Raw genomic sequence first — 19,093 nt, 5'->3', positions numbered from 1 at the left:
TACACACACACACACACACACACACACACACACACACACACACACACACACACACACACACACACACACACACACACACACACAGTATTTATAATAAAAATATACTAAATGAGTAAAATAAAACTAAAAACTAAACAATATTTATCCAAAAAGTACACAAAATGACAACATAAATGCATAAAAATATACAAAAAGGCTCCAAAAACACACAAAATTACTCCAAAATACATACATTACAGAAAAATACACCAAACAACAACAAACATATGAAAATGACTCAAAATACACAAAATAACAACAGAAATGCACAAAACTACACTAAAAAAGATAGAAAAATACACAAAAAGATTCCAGAATCACACTGCAATGGCAACAAAAAACTTTAATTATACAAAAAATGCACAAAAACACAACAGAAAGATACAAAAATACACAATTATACCCCTTATGCTCCCACATGAATGCATACTTCCAACGGGCACTGTACTAGTAATCTAAATAGGATAATGGTGGTATGGATGCATAATGACTGTCATAACCGCATATCCTTCAATAACGGTGACGAGTGAAGGTAAAGTGTCACAAAGCAAGGCAGAGAGAAATTTTAAAGTTTTTTAATTTATTTAAATTTCTAACCAAGCAGGGGTCCCACTCTTCCAATCTTTCAACCACATGGCTGTGGCATTCAAATTTGCAGCCCTTCAAATTTGCAGCCCAATAATAGATTTGGGGAGAGAGAGCCGACCAGTTTTTTTTGGTCTTTCCATAAATAATTTTCTTATACATGCTCGTCTGTTGTTCCAGATATAGGAGGAGACCAATTGACAATATTCTTTCAAAAATGATTGTGCTATGAAGGTGGGTATTGCTTGAAACATCCATAAATTTTGGGAAAATGTTAATCTGTATAGAATTAGTGTTTCCAATTAAGGTACTTTTGGCATTTTTCCAGTAACGGAGTGAAATTTGCTTTAATAGATTATAGAAAGATTTCATTTTTACTCTTCGATGTGTGAAAATTACACCAGATGATTCAAATGGCAGATTCAGATATTCTTTAGCTTTCTTGTTAAGAGGAAAATAGTCACGTTTGTTCAAATTGAGCTTATAGCTTGATGTTCTCTCAAATTCCTTAAAGAGTAACTAAACCCCTGTTTTCTGCTGGCCTGCCACTAGGGGGAAATTAAAAAACCCGCCTTGATTATGGACGTTACTCCTGATGCAGAAAGACATGCCCACTCAGAGAGCTGGTCAGTGCTGGCAGTAAAAGACCGTTGCCTACTTAACTACTATATATATCGCACAGCTCACAAGCATAAACACACAGCCCCACAGACAATATTTTACTCACAAAAAGTCCCTGCTCTACTCTCGCCATGAGCCTCAGAACGCTGCGGCCTCACACACATACACACACATAAAGACTCAAACCACATTGATAAGTACGTGCACGTTCGTACACATGCAGAGACAGACGGTCATACGCATACTATGTCTCTGTACATACACACATAGCTTGATGAACCCTCTTATTAGCGCAGATTAGCACCCTCACTGAGGGCTGTGATTGGAGGAAACCCTGCTCCTTCGTCTCAGCTTTTATAGGAGGGGCGAGGCCAACAGTGAAAATTGATGACGCAGGGCAATCTAAAGAATCAGTTTCAGCCAATAGCAAAATTCACTTGTAATAGCCGGCATTCAACCCTTAGTGGCCAGTAACTCTGACATTTTACAACTAAAAATGCAAAATGAAAATACTTTTACTAAAATGTTGGGGTTGCACTATGATCAATCAACAACACTACTTAATACCCAAATACATATGTATTCAGCAGAAAAAAGTGGGTTACTCTTTTAGTATTTTCAGAACTTCAGGCGCAGTTGTTGTAGGGTTGCTGACAATAACATATCATCCTCCTAAAGTGTGACAGTATGTCAAGCCACCGCAGAAGTTTCCTTGTATTTTGCTGTTACACTTTAGAGCTATGTAAAGCGGTTTTATTGCAAGGACAAAAAGTAATGGACTCAGTGGATCTCGTTTAGTCACGCTATGAAGCGGAAAGTATTCAGAAGAGACGGTCGATGTACGGTATATCAGCTAATAAATAGGGCCACATCCAAATTTTTTTATTGTATAAAGAAGATATTCCCACTCACCCCTATCGAGTGTTTTTTCGACGTTGAACGAAGTTACAGCTTCAGGGGATGGGGGTGGGATTTTGTATAAATGTTAAGAAGTCATCTCAAATTAAAATTAGACTAGTACAGTGCCCGTCGGAAGTATGCATTCATGTGGGAGCATAAGGGGTATAATTGCGTATTTTTGTATCTTTCTGTTGTGTTTTTGTGCATTTTTTGTATAATAATAGTTTTTTGTTGCCATTGCAGTGTGATTCTGGAATCTTTTTGCTTATTTTTGTATCTTTTTTAGTGTAGTTTTGTGCATTTCTGTTGTTATTTTGTGTATTTTTGTATAAATATTTAGATTTGTGTATTTTGAGTCATTTTCATATGTTTGTTGTTGTTTGGTGTATTTTTCTGAAATGTATGTATTTTGGAGTCATTTTGTGTACTTTTTGTATAAATATTTAGTTTTTAGTTTTATTTTACTCATTTAGTGTATTTTTATTATAAATACTGTGTGTGTGTGTGTGTGTGTGTGTGTGTGTGTGTGTGTGTGTGTGTGTGTGTGTGTGTGTGTGTGTGTGTGTGTGTGTGTGTGTGTGTGTGTGTGTGTGTGTGTGTGTGTGTGTGTGTGTGTGTGTGTGTGTGTGTGTGTGTGTGTGTGTGTGTGTGTGTGTGTGTGTGTGTGTGTGTGTGTGTGTGTGAAAAAGAGAGACCCGAAAGTACCACAAAAAATAAACGTTTTGCAACACCAAAGTCGCAAATCTCTCTCAACGGCTCTGTGAGTTCACCATGTACATCCCGATGTAGTGCACGCACGCACGCGCATCAGCCGTGTGTGTGTGTTTGTTTACATTGCAGCTGCTAGCATCTTTCTTAGCACATAGTAGAATATGAGAAGAAACACTCACCGTTGCACAGAACAAACAATAATCATAGTGGACACATCCGCTCACAAAAACGTTATATTCTTCTGTCTGAAGAAGCAGAATGTTTGCGATAAGGTAATAACCATCAGCACAAGCACCGCCCACACTCATGAAGATGAAGGAGGAAGTGAAGTCTGTGACCCGAGATTTAAAGTAAGTTCGGAATCACGGGAATAATATTAAATAACTATAAAATATTAACTTAATGACTTTTAGCGGTACAAAAACCTTTTTAATATCAACCTTTTTTTTTTTTTTAACCCAAACAACTGCGACACGGTGACGTCATGAACCCGGAACCGGAAGTGGCGCGCTCTTACCGAGGGAGCCGTAATTATAAAATTAATGTTTTGACCGTTTTTTAACCAATTTACTCCAAAATAACAGATGCACACACTCGGGGTATTTGGAACGTGGATGAATAGCAGTTGGTTCACAGTTCATCTGTTTCGCCTTCAAAATGGATGCCGGAAGTCGTCTCTCAACAGATGGTGCACTAGCGCCCCCTCACACCCATGAAACCTATTCACAAAAGTTGAATAGGTTTCATTTCGGGGCCGTCCAGAAGTGAAATAAAATTAAAATAAACATTTTGAAATGACCAAATTACTCCAAAATAACAGATACACACACTCGGGGTATTTGGAACCCGTCGACCGAGTTTCAGGTCGAACTGGCACCACGTCGGGGAGATATTTGCTCCACACACACACACACATCCACACACACACACACACACAGACCTCCCTTGAATTATAATATAGATAGATTATCTACCTTGAACAAACCCCGTCTGGTCATCTGAAACCAAGCAAGGGAGGATGTTTTTGAGATGGAGTGCCAAGATTTTTGAAAATATTTTGCCCTCACAATTTGTTTAACTGATTGGTCTATAAGATGAGCAATTCAGTGGGTCTTTATTTGACTTTAATAGCACTATGATAGAAACCTGATGCAGTGTAGGTGGGAGAATTACCTTTTCCAGATATCCAATTTCCACTGGATGCGTAACTGCTGCATAACAGCAATTGAGCTCATGCGTTTCCATTAAATTCAATGTGTCAATTTCCATTGTATGCGTATGTCCTTCACAGATGCGTATCTACTTCATCATGGCGGAGCCCTCTATAACACATACGCAGAGCAAAGATGCACTAATTCAGCAAAGATACACCTGTGTGGGATAGAAAGTAGAGCACAGGCAGAATAAAATATCCGGTTTATTTTTAAAATAAAATGCTTCGTGTTCAAGGTCTCTGCTGGGACCTTGAACACGCTTTCTTCGGGTGCTAGGCCGGGGTAAACACCCTGTATTTCACATATACTGTAAATATTGCACTTATCAATGGTTGAATAATCTCCAGAAAAGCGGAAGATCTACAGGGCAGGACCAAGTCAATTTCCTTGTGCTCCTCTCGAAGGACACAATTAACTGTTTGTTTGGCTTTGTGGTTCTCTTTGTATTGATTACAACTCATTATATACGCGATTACATGTGAATTAGCGGGATCTCCTAAGTCCTTGCCGCAACCCACATTTCTACTGTAATAATTTAAAATAAAAGATTTTAATGAGAAACATAAAGTAGTGGTACACTTATTCACCATGTTCCTTTTATTCAAAACATTTGTAAAGAAAAGAATCGTTCTACGGTATGACATCCATAGTCCTAATCTGTAGAATTACATGTAAAAAAACAACAAGAAGATGCTGTAATCTAAGATTTGCTGTCAGACAGGTACATGTCCACTGAGATGTAAAAATGATTACAAACATAACAGACCTAATGGGCACTGACGTTGACCTTACAAATCATTATCAGAAGGACGTGAAGGGCAACAATTGTTCTAGGACATGTTTTCAATCAACAGAAGTGCTTCAGCGGGATCCGTAAACCTCATACACTTCTTGTTCTGGGTGAACTGGAGCGTGGCTGGATAGAAGAGAACAAACCTGATGTTTGTGGTGTGGAGTTCCTGCTTCACTTTGGAGAAAGCAGCGCATCCTTTGATGACGTTCGGGCTGTAGTCCGGAAATAAATTCATTCTAGAGCTGTCATAGGTGAGGGCTTCCTTCACGTGCTCAGGGCGCAGGATCAGTTCCTTGGTTTGAAAATGATGAGGCTTCACAATGAATGGCCATGATCTGTTAACTGCCTTCTCCTGGCTTGGGGGCAAGACTTTTGTGGGCTCTATCGATAGATGGTGGTTTCTCAAAACTTCCTCACTCAAATAATTTGACAAGCTGAAGAGAGAAAAATTAAAACGGTCGTGGGCCGCTCTGCATTTTCCTTTATCCTCGCCCTCGAATATTTTGCCATCTGGTGTAATTTACCAAGTACATCACCTTCTCCCATAGACTGTCATAGAATTGCCAAGTATGCTTGTGATGATTCCACATTATGCAGACATCTATCACACTCTCTTAATCATTCCTCTATATTTGTAATTCTTTTCCCATATGTGCTTAGTGTCGATTGCAGAGAAGCTGTCTCCACTCGGTTCTTCTCCTGAAAAGAGTCACTAGAGGCTTGTATGGCACCAACAGCTTTTGTCATTCTCTACTTTTAGCATTCGCATCTGCTTCCGGATTAGCCATCAAGTCTGAACAAATGATTATCGTTGTCCTGGCGTCTTTTTGTTCTTTAGAGGTTTGGTATGCTATTTTAAGGATTCACAAGTATCTTAATGAGTCTTTTGTCCAGTTTTGAGTTAAGTGGATAGATACTGTATTTGATGATTTATTCATATATTGCAGGAGTTGTGGTAGAGACGTCTACTCAGCAGCTATCTCAACATTGCCCCATCAAAAATTTTATTTTAGACTTGAATTGAATTGGAAAACCGTTAGCCTGATGTTTTGTCACTGTTAAAACATTCAGAAGCCTGTGATATCTTTTCACTGTTGAATCTCTGTCGAATTCCTCCTTTGCATCTTTCTGTTAGGTTTCAGAATGCTAATCCCTCAAAAAACATTATATACTGCAATTGGGTCCACTGTTAGCTTTCCCCCTGGCTAACAGACTGACTAATGTCATATAAACTCCCACCACCATTAATGGCTCATCCCACAAATTTTCAAGGACAATAATAAATTAATTATTTGTTTATTCTCTCCACATTCCAATGTAAATATGATTACTTCTTTATCAGGACAATGTATTGTTAAATCATGTATCCAATACATTTTACATACAGTATTTATGTTAATCTCTGTTGTAGTATTAGTGTAAATATCTCATATAGTTCTATTATCCATGTAAAGTGTGATATGTTTATACCATTATTTATATACTAATGCTGTTCAACATTTCAATCTGATCTAATGCAACATTTCCAAATGCACCGCTATGATATATGTGAAATGGCAATAAAATATTACTCTTAACTGTAGTTATGTGGATTGTTATTCTCATTTTTATGTCCTTCTTTCCACAGCAGGAGTGGATAAACATGACAGGATTTCTGTGTGCCCTGGGAGGGGTGTGCCTCCAGCAGCGTAGCACCCCTGGCCCAGCCACCTACAGCCCACCCATGGGTCCTCTGAGTGAACGAAAGCACTCCATGATCTCCATGAGCCCCTGCGAGGTGTCTGCCATTTCCACCTCCTGCTCCTCCTCAGCCTCCAGCGAAACACCAGTCAGTCGCTTCTTGGATCGTCTGTTGGTCCTGCTGGTGTGTGGCCATGACAGGGTTGGCCTTCATGTCCGTACAAATGTGAAAGACTTGTTGGGACTGGAGCTCAGCCCTGCCCTCTACCCCCTGCTATTCAATAAGCTAAGGAACAGCATCGGCAAGTTCTTTGATACTCAGGGTTCGGTAAGTGCTGCCATTAACATTATTTTTGTCATTTGTAAATGTTAGTATTAGCTTGTACTAGATCCATTCATCCTATGTACACAATTACCCTGCTCTGAGCAATTGTGTACATTACTTTTTAAATAATATTGTATGAGCAAAACAGAGCTATTTCCGATAAAGTCTTTCACCCGTCGTGAAAACCAAGTGTATTTTTAATATTGGAAGTTTGTCAGCAATCAATTGATCAATTTATATTTATCTAGCACTAATAGCACAAACTATTGTCTTACACAGCATTAGGTCAATCAAGGGTAGGTAGCAAAATAGTCGAAATCACAAAGTTTGGCTCATTGGCTAAGAGTATAATCAGAAAAGGCCTAATGTGTTGCTGTTTTTATCATTGTATGGTTTGTATGCTTTATTCTGTGTATTTTGCTCAAATTGAGTCCCTCTTTGAACTTTTGACAGGTTCCCATTAATGACACTAACACACAGTTTGTGGAGCAGACTATAGCCATTATGAAGAACTTGTTGGACAACCACACGGAGGGCAGCTCTGAACACCTAGGACAGGCCAGCATCGAGACCATGATGCTCAATCTGGTCAGGTAGGACCTGCAAACCCCCATCAGATTAAGTACATCTAATAGAATTTCATTTTTATGGCAGTTGAAAAACAGGCACTGATCCAGTGTAGTAAAAAAATTACTTTTGGAGAGTGGTAATATAACTTTTTAGAGTATTATTTTTGAGAACTTTTAGTATTATTTTTAAAGGTCTCATATTATACTGATTTTTCATACCATTTCACATATATCTCAGAAGTGTAAAGCTCCAAATACTTTCGTAGTCCCGAATTTCAGTGGTCTAAAAAGTCAATCTCAGGTGCTCCCCTCAGAACAGGCTGGTTCTGATTGTACTTCCTGATATTCAAATGAGCTGTGTCTGGCCATGCCCTGCTCTGGGAAAGGAGCATTGACAAGTCCACGTTCACACATCTTATGTTGAATGTCTCCTGATATTATAGTGTTATTGGACACAAGGTTGGCAGCAGTAACTGAGCAGTGTTAGCTTCCGTACTAACATTAGATGGACATGACAGCTAGCAACTTATCACACTAGGTAGGCTTATGCAGTAAAAGAAACGCAAAATAATATGATCTTACATCTTGCAATTTTGTGCTTGAGACACCAAGTGTCAATACCGTGTCATTCGTGGCACAAGAAACATACATTTATTGTACTATGTGACAAGTGTGCTTACTATATTTAAATTTTCAATCAAGTGACTCATCAGTAAGAAGCCCACTTAAGGGTGACTGTGGCTGAGGTGGGAGAGGGGTTGTCTTCTGATTGAAAGGTTGGGGGTTTGATCCCAGTGCTATACCAGTTTGTGTCCTTGGGCAAGACACTGAACCCTAATTGGCTCCCACTGGTCGATCCTTGCACGGCAGCTTGCACCATTGATGTATGAATGTGAGAGTTAATGGGGGAATTAGCTGATATTGTAAAGTGCTTTGAGACTACTTTGTTGGGGATAAAGCCCTTTATTAATCAAGGCCATTTACATCCAATGATGCTAATTACTGAGACCATAGTTGTGATTTGCGTCTGTGCAATCCCAAAACTAGTCGTCCTCAATATGTGACATGCAGAGAACCATGACCAAGTTGGCCAGGGATGTTTTGAGTTGTTTATAGAAGTGCGGTTTTTAAGCTTTCCAACTATGTAACACACATCTATACTATAATTCAAGGATCGTGTGTGTGCGTGCGCACGCGCGTTCGTTCTCGGACGGCACATTTAAGTTTGCTCAAAAGTGAAGGGGGTGTGAGGGGGCGCTAGCGCACCATCTGTATCTATTTTACTGCACAGCTCACTTCCAGTGCGTGCCAGAGCTCCTGTGGACTTCTCTTTTGAGGAAACATGCGTTTTTACTGTGCCTTATTTGGTGGTGACGTTTCAAAACGTTTATTTTCATTTTAGTTTGACTATTCGCTATTTAGACCGGACAGAACTCACCCTGAAGTTATTGACGGGGAATGGCTGCTGTGTTGAAAGCTGCACATTTCTTTGTGGCGCGTGTGAGAGAGAACCATCAAGTGTGCTTCACTATCGATCACAGTCCACATGACATGCGTGCAGGTACATGAGTGTTGAGTGTATAAAGGACCACCATTTAGTCCGGTTACAGTCGTCACGACACCGTCCATAGCGTGGTAGTGACTGTAGTGTTACGCTCTGAGTCAGATCTGTTTAAATGTTACGTAGACGGTGCTACATAGTGAAGGTCACCTGATTACTGCAGCTTCACTCACGACACACCTGCCACTACACCTAACTGAAAATAGATAAGTTTAGTGAAAGTTAGACAGGCAGGTACATGGGGATGGATTAGTGTGCATGAATTCAGAACACACACCCACACACCAAACGACAACAAAAGTATGTAAATTACTAAAGCACAAAACTAAATATTTATACAAAAAATACACAGACAACAGAAATGCAAAAAACTACACCAAAAAAGATACAAAAATACACAAAATGACTCCAGAATCACACTACAATGGCAACAAAAAACAATAATTATACAAAAAATGCACAGAAACACAACAGAAAGATACAAAAATACACATAATGACTCCATAAAACATACATTACAGAAAAATACACCAAATGAAAAAAATATAAGTGAGTAAAAAAATAACAACAAACACATTTATCATGCGCATGTCCCATATAATTAAACCAGGGAAATCACACACTATTTTACTTTGCACCCACAAATATACCCCTTTATAACACTACAGAGTACACAGTATGTACAGCTCTTTGTCCATCTAACCTTCAAACACATGCTCATTTGACCATAATTGACAACTGTACTTATGCTCCCACTATATGAATACATACTTCTGATGGGCACTGTACTAGTAGAAATAACATTACATTTTAAGTAGCTATGGCAATTTGAATGTTAGCAGTCTCCTAAGTCGTTTCATGAGAAATCAGCATAACAGAAGCTGTTCATTTGCATTAACCCAACTCCCAGGCAAATGTTGTCAATCACAGTTTTGACCGCTTCAATACGAATTATATTCGCAATTAATACCTTTATTGAGTGTTTATTCGAAGTGCAGCAGAAGCATTCATTCAGAAATACAGTTTTAGGAGCTGAACACCGCTCGTATTGTGGCCACTGACTGGACACTGCACTTCATCATTGGTCATAGGGTGTGCACACACTTTGCGGTGCACATGCAAAAGCGCGGGGGAAAGACAACAAAAACTACACTCCTCGTCTCCACTTCCAATAATGCATAATCCTTTAAGGGGACCCCAAGCCTGCAACACCATGAACTAACCTCCAATGAACCACAGATGCCCTTGAAAAAAAATAATAATAATTTGATTTTGAGTGTTGAAATTATTATGGCTGACTCGAGGTAGGGCAGTCATGATCATGAAGGATGCCCAGAAGGGAAAGATGCCATCCAACTACCGGCCAATAATCTGTCGCTCCTGTCAGGCATCATAACGGGTAAGATAAGTAGGCACATGAGTGAGACCCAGAAAAAGTATTTGCAGTCACACAAGGGAAGCCGAACACCAGCTACTGATGGACAGAATAAACACCCAAGATTGCAAGAGTAGGAAGACCAGCCTGTGCATTGCTTGGATTGACAACAAGAAAGTACTCAATGCTGCATGCATGAATACTGGAAAGTCTGGATCTGTACAAGATCAACAGGACACTAACTGCAGGAATGTAGAATAGAGTGTGGATCAGGCCGCATTTTTCTTTCGAGCCCACCCTGAACCATACAGAGCAGTGATCAAATCCGACCCATGCCCAACGAGTATTAAAGAGTAACTGAACCCCAAAACCAATTTTATTCTATTGAATACATTTGTATTTGAATATGAAGTAGATGGTTGATTCTAGTCCAACTCTTGACATTTTAGCATATTTTGGCATATTTTGTTGTGAGATTGTAAGAGTGACTGCCCTCTATGGGTTAAACCAGGCTCTTACAATCAAAATTTTCAATTCTATTCAATTGAAAAATAGAGACTAATGACAAATGAGAGACGAATAGAGGGGTTGATTCCAAAAAAGTCTCACAATTCTGCACACTTTTGAGAACGCGGGGAAAAAAAATGTTGTATACATGCCAGGCCAATATTGATTTTGCAATTAACCAAAATAAGAGCAAAAGAGAGCTTAAATTGGACCTACAAAGTTAGTCGGTTCAAGGCCGGCAGAATATGGCCCGAAACCATAAACCAACTATAAACATGGCAAGCAGCTTAAATTGCCTCTAGATGCTATGTAGCAGTTTACTCCTGCTGTAAATCATGTGGTAACATGCACAGCTCAGAGTGCTGCGCTCTACATGCACTCCTGATCAAAAATTTTAGACCAGTAGAACATTTGCAAGAATTAATATTTTGCACTGTTGGATTTTAAGAAGGTTCTAAGTATAGCTTCAAAATTCAAAAAGAAGAAATGGAAGTGAGACAAAATCGTAAAATCGTGGATTCAATTTAATTTTCTGTCACTTTTATAACCACTGAAGTAGTCCCAAAGTGCTTTGCATTCACTCGCGCTCATACACCAATGGGACAGAGCTGCCATGTCAGCTCTTTTTAAATGTCTCATAAAAGGCTGAGATTGGGATGAGCGTCTGGACTTCTATTGAGCTTTAATAAAATATCATGAAACCATGCAGATATAGTAGGTAAAGTAAAACAAAAATGTGGATCCGCCCTTAGGTATGTTCGCATCCTTGATAATGCAGTTCATGCCATCCAGATTAAAACCAAGCTGTGCCAACTGGTGGAAGTGATGATGGAGAGGCGGGATGATTTGTCCTTCTGCCAGGAAATGAAGTTCAGGTCTGTGATGTGTCTTGATCAAAAATGGGAGGTTGGAATGAAAGTGTTTTAACTTCATACCTATTTGGTACTTCTTTTTTCTTTTTCTTTTTTTTCAGAAATAAGATGGTGGAGTACCTGACAGACTGGGTGATGGGCACTTCCAATCAAGCTGCTGATGATGACATCAAATGCCTGACTAGGTCTTGCTCTGTTGGTGTTTGAGCTATTTTCATTACACGAAGAAACTGCTTCTTAAGTCTTCTCTTAATATTGTGTTTAACGTACAGGGACCTGGACCAGGCCAGCATGGAGGCTGTGGTCTCCCTCTTAGCAGGTCTTCCTCTTCAGCCCGAGGAGGGAGATGGAGTGGAGTTGATGGAGGCTAAATCACAGCTTTTCCTCAAGTGAGAACATTGTTGCTTGTTGTTTTGGAGAAAAAAATGTGTATTTCTGTTTTGTTATACATTTCAAATAAAATGTACTTAACTTAGTTTGTTCAGACCAAGATACATGATTAATTTTAAAAGTTAAGTAACAGTTAAACAAAAAGGACTTTTTTGTTTTGAGGTTTGCATTTTCTCCTTGGACCTGTTTGTTTTTTTTGCCTCTTTGGGTTCCTCCCATAGTTCAATATGTTTTTCTGTATAGTTTGTCTGTCTTTGTGTTTTCAAATTAATATATTCATTCATATCATTTTACAAGAATGAGTTGGATAAAGATAACTTATAACTGCTACTTCCTAAATATGAGTGTAGCTTTAAAAAATTCAACTTATTACCACTAATTGGATATAGTTTATAATAGGCGCAACATACAAGCATATTGCTAATGTTTAACACACTGATTGCTTTACCTCAAAGCTGAAAACTGATTGCTCCTTCTGGCATTGGTACACACTAGTATGCTCTCAGCAAAACTTTATTTAGGATAAACGGGTGATTGATCACCGTTATTGTAATATGTACAGTTCACTGTTAAATTTGACTAGAATTTTTAATTTTGTTTGTTTGCTTTGTCTGTCACTCAGCAAATACTTGATTTAGTCAAAGTCACATTTTAGGCTATTTGTTGTGCTTTTTATATCCTCCCTTTAATAAGTTTTTATTAAGTTTCATTTGGGAGGACTGTTGATGGTCACAATTGTGCAATAAAATAAATACATTTATGTAATTGTAATTACAAAACATGCATTGCTGTCGTAAAAAGATTGCGTTTCATGTAGTGTTGACCTTCAACAGCATGTGCAGACCAGGCGAAAAAAAAACAAAAACATAACCGCTGCGAAACAATCATTAAATAAAGCGTCATTCAGCAGTTTTCTTACTGTCATGGCTCTCTGTCTTCAGTCACTTTGTACGTCGCTCTACCACAGCTAACAACAGTGTCTGAGATTTGAGGGCCAAAGATATTAACCCTCTGGTGTTGACGGACACGCCGGCACGTTCTCACATGACTGATTTAAGACAGCACAGCGGATGCATCCTCAGAGAGTGTACATTTAAACGTGTGTTAAAAGGGAGGAGTCACAACTACAGTATATACCAGTTTTTAAATTATCTTGATAGACCAAGTAGAAGAATATTTATGATAGATTTCAAACGCTGCACTTTTTCGTCGTCATTTTTGTTGCGTTCGGTGCTGAAACAAACAGTAAAGATGGGCCATTTTTCTTTCTCTTGCAAAGCAAGTGTTTGTAAGCAAATATTACACCTCTTTCCTATTGGTGGAAAAATACACATCGACCAATCAAAATTCAATGGCAACTGATGATGTTTGGTTGCTGAGGAAGCAGTGAAGTTAATATGTGTGACACGCTGCAGCGTTTCAGACGGAGAAAACGGAGACGGTGAGGGGCACGCTGAGTGTGCGGATGAGGACGATGACTAAGTCCTGTTACAGAGGAAGATAAATGTCCTCCTTTTACAGACAGCTACACGAAGGAGAGGACAGGGAACATGTAAGACTGATCTCAGCTGCTCAGGCAGCAGAGGCTCCGCTCCCTGACCTGAGCACTGCAGACAGGAGGCTGTGACTCGGAGACCCTGTCCGCACGTAGCCAGGTATCTGCTAAATTGTATATATTTGTCTACGGTTTGGCCTATCATCCACCCAAAAATGCAGGATAAAGTCATTAAAAAGGAAGCTTTTGGAAAACTTAGACCAAAGTGGAGATTTGGGAAAACTCCGGTTTTGCGTTTGAGTGTGGACACTAATGTCCAGAGTTTTAAGTTTCCAAAAGTCACAGGGATTGTGCTGGTGTGGGCGCAGGTTTCCATGATGCACAGTCACTCCCTGTTGTGTTGGGGCGGGCCCCAGGGACGCACTGAGCAGTACGCAGGAAACCCACCCCGTAGCAGCCCCCAAACCATAACGGCCCCACGGAACACGGTGGCACCCCCCAGTCCCCAGGCACAGCAGGGCACCAGCCACACACCCCAGCGGTCCAGGGGGTGACCCCAGCACCATGCCAGCCCCAAGCGGCAGTGCGCCGTCTGCGCCATTTACCCTTTCCGGTGGCCTGCTGTATGGACCGGCTGGGCTCAGACCACACAGGTCTACATGGATCGGGTCTCAAACATTGTTAGGCAGGTGTGCAAAGCTATAACGGTGCACTGGGACCCCAATGTATTAGGCTGCCAACAACAGTGAGTGACGTCCATTCACTTGTGGATAGCACATTTATGCGTTTTTTTGTGGATGTAACTATTTTTTGAAACAGAGGATGGTGGATACACGTTGATAAAAATACCCAGCTACGTGTGGACAAGGCCTGAGAAAGGAGAACAGCAGGAGTCTAGATAAAGACCTTCCATAGTCCAAATAACCTGTCTCTAATATTATTTTAGGTCTGACATAGTCATAACATTGTGCATCATCACCCACTGGTACAGAGAGACAGATGATGGTTAAAAAGCCCCCAAAGACTGACTGAAGTGTAGGCTCTGCCTCCAGGTGGACAACATGTGATGGGTCACACCCTGAATGTGTCAGGCTTGTGATTTGTCCCTGTGTTTTATTGTGGACAGTAACTGTTTGTTTTAGTGGCATAAATAATATGTAGAATCTTATTGTGATGTTTTGTAAACAGTTTTAAATAATTTGTTAAAAACACCTGAGATTTGCTGCTTTTTATGTAAATTGTTGCCTATAACTTGTTTTTTTTTTTGTAAACTTGTACATATGTTATTGATAATTACACTTTATATTTGCATTCACATTCATCATATCAGTTCATTAAATATATTTGTGGTTTTCACAGCAAAAATACACATTTTGTTCTACTCGAATTTGGTGTTTTTGTGTGATTTTAAGTTCATTGTGTTTATACAGTATGTCAAAATGATCAAATAACTATACAGTAAATTCATATATATGAAGTTGTGCTGAAAAAAATACCACCAAACATGGCAAGCTAAACCGTTTTTATGGTGAGATATGAAGGTAAAATTAAAAGTAGTTAAAAACGGCCAGTTATACCTTGGACTCCAAAGGGTTAATGTCAGCAAACACCACAAGTGAAAATAATCCGCTCTTCATCATTACTATTGTGGTTGTTCCTGCCGTGGAGCCAAGGCGTCATTGTTGCAAAACTTCACATGTGTCGCTACTGTGCGAAGGAGAGTCAGACAGTCAGATAGACTGTCCTGCAGTGATGGTCCACGTTGGATTTTAACTAGTGACCCTCCGGTTAAAAGCCTGCTTCTTTAACAATCCATCTCTGACAACGCTGGCTTTTCTATTTCATCAAACTCTTCTAATTTTGGAGAGGAGTGATTATACCAAGACAGCTGTCACTGTTTAGCTAAGTGCATGTCCTTGGTTCATGCTGCAGACCAATCATGTTGATCACAGATTTACTGATCAGAGACCTAAGGACACAAACGCTGCAGCTTTTACTTGGTGCAAACGGCCAATAGAAACCAATGCTGAGACAAAGAGGATGTGACATCAACTGCTATTGATCAGTAAGCGAGAAGAAAAAGAGAAAAAATGTGTTGAAATAGTTATATATATATATATATATATATATATATTTAAAGTAGTGAATGCTTGAAGTTGGTGTTATTTAGGACATTTAACATGGAGAGCAACTAAAGCATGTTTGATCAGACACTGATTCATCGGTATGGTGTACATTTTAGGTCATCCTCAGGTCATTCTCAGAGGGAAGTATCAGGAAAATCTGTCATTTGTCAGACCAAACTGACTCATGTCTCAGCAAAACCTCTTGTCCGATGAAACGGCCTCACTTGCAATAAAAAAAGGACTTGTGTCTCAGCAAAACCTCAGTCAAATCAAACGACCACTTGCCAAATCAAGCGGAGAAAAATGACACGGCCTCACTTATCAAACCAAGTGCCGTCAAAAGACACGGTTTCACTTATCAAACACAACTATGAAGCTCTGAGCGAGTTTTTTCTTAATAGAGACTAGTGATGTAGGGACTTTATCTTGTGTTATTGGAGAGTTTTCTACTGTTTTAGAGCCATGAAAGCAGGTATATCTTCCCGCTGTGAGGACAGTAAGAGGCTCACAGCCCACAGGCAGCCGAGCCCGGCTGATCAGAGCAGACGCACCCCATTCACACTGCAGATTGTCTGTTCTCGCCACTTTAGATAATGTTTCTCTTAGGTTTACAATCAATTTATCCTATCTGTTATCACTTTTTATTTCTGAGTCTGTATGTGGAGCAGACTGTGCACGAACTGAAAGCAGATTGGGTGCAGTCTGCCGCACATACCAAGTCAGAGGGACTTCCACGGAGTCTGTTTCGCCCGAACATGTTTGTGCCTTTATTCTGTTGCTTCTCCATGTTGGCCTTCCTTTTTCCTCTTGCTTTGCCGTGCAACTGCTGTGTCAAAAGCCACAATTGAGACTTCTGCTGATTTATCTGCCATTGCACTTTCCCTATTCTCAGATTGAGTGCACATAGACTTTTGACGAACAGCCAATATTAACACCCAAAACAACTCATGGATCACTCTGTTGGTAGAAAGTTCTCTGATCGGCTGAAGTCCAGCGTCACACTCCTGGATTTCTAAAGCTCATTTACAGAGCCAGGAGAAGGAGAAGACATTCATTGTTCACTCAGAACACTTTGAATTACAATATGCTCAAGATCATTATGGATTTTTGATCAAATGACACCAGAAAAACCTCCATGCTGCAGCTTTAAATGAAACATTGACATATCTTCACCTTGAAGAAAAAAATAAAAAAAAAAATAAATATATATATATATATATATATATAGCTTTCAACTTACTCTCGTATCCGAAGCAGCACACATATTAAAGACGCCGTGTATTTCCGGTTTCTTGAAATTACAAGGCCGTTGAGACTGATACATTTTTTTTTAAGCCTGAGACTGCTATTTGACAAGTCAGGCCGTTAGATCTGACAGTGGTTTTGCTGAGACATGAGTTCTTTTGGATTGACAAGTGAGGCCGTTTGCTTTGACGGCCTGAGGCTTTTTCATCTGATGGATGTTTTGCTGAGACATGAGACCATTTTGTCTGACAAATGACAGAGGTTTTCCTGATACCTGATACCTCACTCTGAGACCTGAGGATGTCTTGGCTGAGTAATTCATGTTTTTACACCCATCAGCATTTAAGAGAAGGACAATGCAGCGTCACAATTGAATAATATGTAATTTATGAGACTTAAGTGTTTTGTTGAATAGTTTTTTTGAAATATTTTAAATCACCAAAGAATGTCTTTCCACAAGATGATGCAGTTTCATAGGAGTTAGTCTTCAGCCTAAGCAGCAGGTAAACCAACTCTGCCCTTAAACTTGAATTTAACTCAAAAGCGTCAAGTGGTGAGTGCTTTTGATCCATCAAAATAGTAAAAGTAACAATGTGTTTGCTTGAAGGACTCCTCACATGGACATACATTATGTCAATCAATGTTTTATTGACAATAATTCTTGTCACAATAAAAATGCAGGTTTGTTTGGAGCCCTGCATGAACCAGGCTCCTCTGAATGTGCTCTGTCCTGCTTTCTTCAGGTACTTCACTCTGTTTATGAACCTGCTGAATGACTGCAGTGAGGTTGAGGATGAGGGTCAGGCTGTTGGAGGACGAAAGCGAGGAATGTCGAGGCGCTTAGCTTCCCTTCGCCACTGTACAGTGCTTGCCATGTCCAATCTGCTGAATGCTAATGTCGACAGTGGCCTCATGCACTCCATTGGTAAGTTGTATCAGTATTTTTAGCAAGCAAATATTATTTATGAAGAGATGGTCAATAGACACCTGAGCGACTTCGATATTCAGCAGCATCATCTGTTTTCCTAAGCCAGCTATGCTGAAAGCTTGATCGTATAATAATGTTTACACTGAATGTATCTCATTTGTTCCAAGCTAAGCAAGTGTTTTAAGCTTTCTTTTTCCTTCTTAGGTCTTGGTTACCACAAAGATCTGCAGACTCGGGCTACTTTCATGGAAGTTTTGACCAAAATCCTGCAGCAGGGAACAGAGTTTGATACCCTTGCAGAAACTGTGCTGGCTGATCGCTTTGAGAGGCTCGTGGAGCTGGTCACCATGATGGGAGACCAGGGGGAGCTTCCTATTGCCATGGCATTGGCTAATGTGGTTCCTGGATCTCAGTGGGTGTGTGGCTTTAGTTTAGTTTTTTTTTTTATATATATATATATATATATATATAATTTTTTTTGCTGGTGTCAGAATCAAGTCTTGACTGTTTAGTCTTAAAAATGTTTAACCTCGTTAATGACGCACACTCTCGGTCAACTGCTGGTATTTCTTTTTACTTGATTGTGGGGTTGCAGTCTAAATAAAGTTAAATATATATATATATATATATATATATATATATATATAACAGTGTCTTATACCCATGATCCCTGAAGGTTTTTTTGGTAGCAAAAGGGGTGTGCGTGTGACACTGAGCGTATTGATGATTTGTGATTGCTGCAATGAACATTATATTGATAGCACTACACCTTTAATATGAATTAATTCATTTATTTTTTTGATTGGGACAGTGCATGTAAATGGACATGCATGATTAAAAAAAAATACATGAATGTAAAGACAATAGATTGTAGCCAGTGGCTAATTTTCATCTGTTGTCCCAAATAGGGCTGGGGTCACATGGGGCTATATACAAAATAAGACAGTAAACCATACACAACTATCAAAATTTCATAATGCCACAGATGAGGTTAATTAATTTCATACATACAAAAAAAAAAGTTTTCAAACTACACACGACTCACTATTACAGTCTACTCACTACTACACACACCCCACTATTGCACATACCACCAAGGGCATACAATGTTTAAAATTATCCAAAAACACACAAATCAATGGTATGTATCAACCAAA

The 19,093-nt window shown here is 39.5% G+C and overlaps 1 protein-coding gene across 1 annotated transcript in view; it reads left to right on the top strand.

Moving 5' to 3' along the window:
• The window catches only part of nf1a (neurofibromin 1a), a 159,162-nt gene that overhangs the window by 69,627 nt on the left and 70,442 nt on the right, over positions 1-19,093 (top strand). The window contains 7 exon segments of the mRNA XM_028463763.1: positions 6,491-6,871; positions 7,322-7,461; positions 11,633-11,755; positions 11,854-11,937; positions 12,025-12,141; positions 17,752-17,933; positions 18,141-18,352. Of these exon segments, the coding sequence (XP_028319564.1) occupies positions 6,491-6,871; positions 7,322-7,461; positions 11,633-11,755; positions 11,854-11,937; positions 12,025-12,141; positions 17,752-17,933; positions 18,141-18,352 (1,239 nt within the window).

The sequence above is a fragment of the Gouania willdenowi genome, chromosome 13 (genome assembly GCF_900634775.1).
Source record: "Gouania willdenowi chromosome 13, fGouWil2.1, whole genome shotgun sequence".
Lineage (NCBI taxonomy): Eukaryota > Metazoa > Chordata > Actinopteri > Blenniiformes > Gobiesocidae > Gouania > Gouania willdenowi.
Note: the sequence above shows the minus strand (reverse complement) of the source record. Positions and strands in the feature narration are given on the sequence as shown.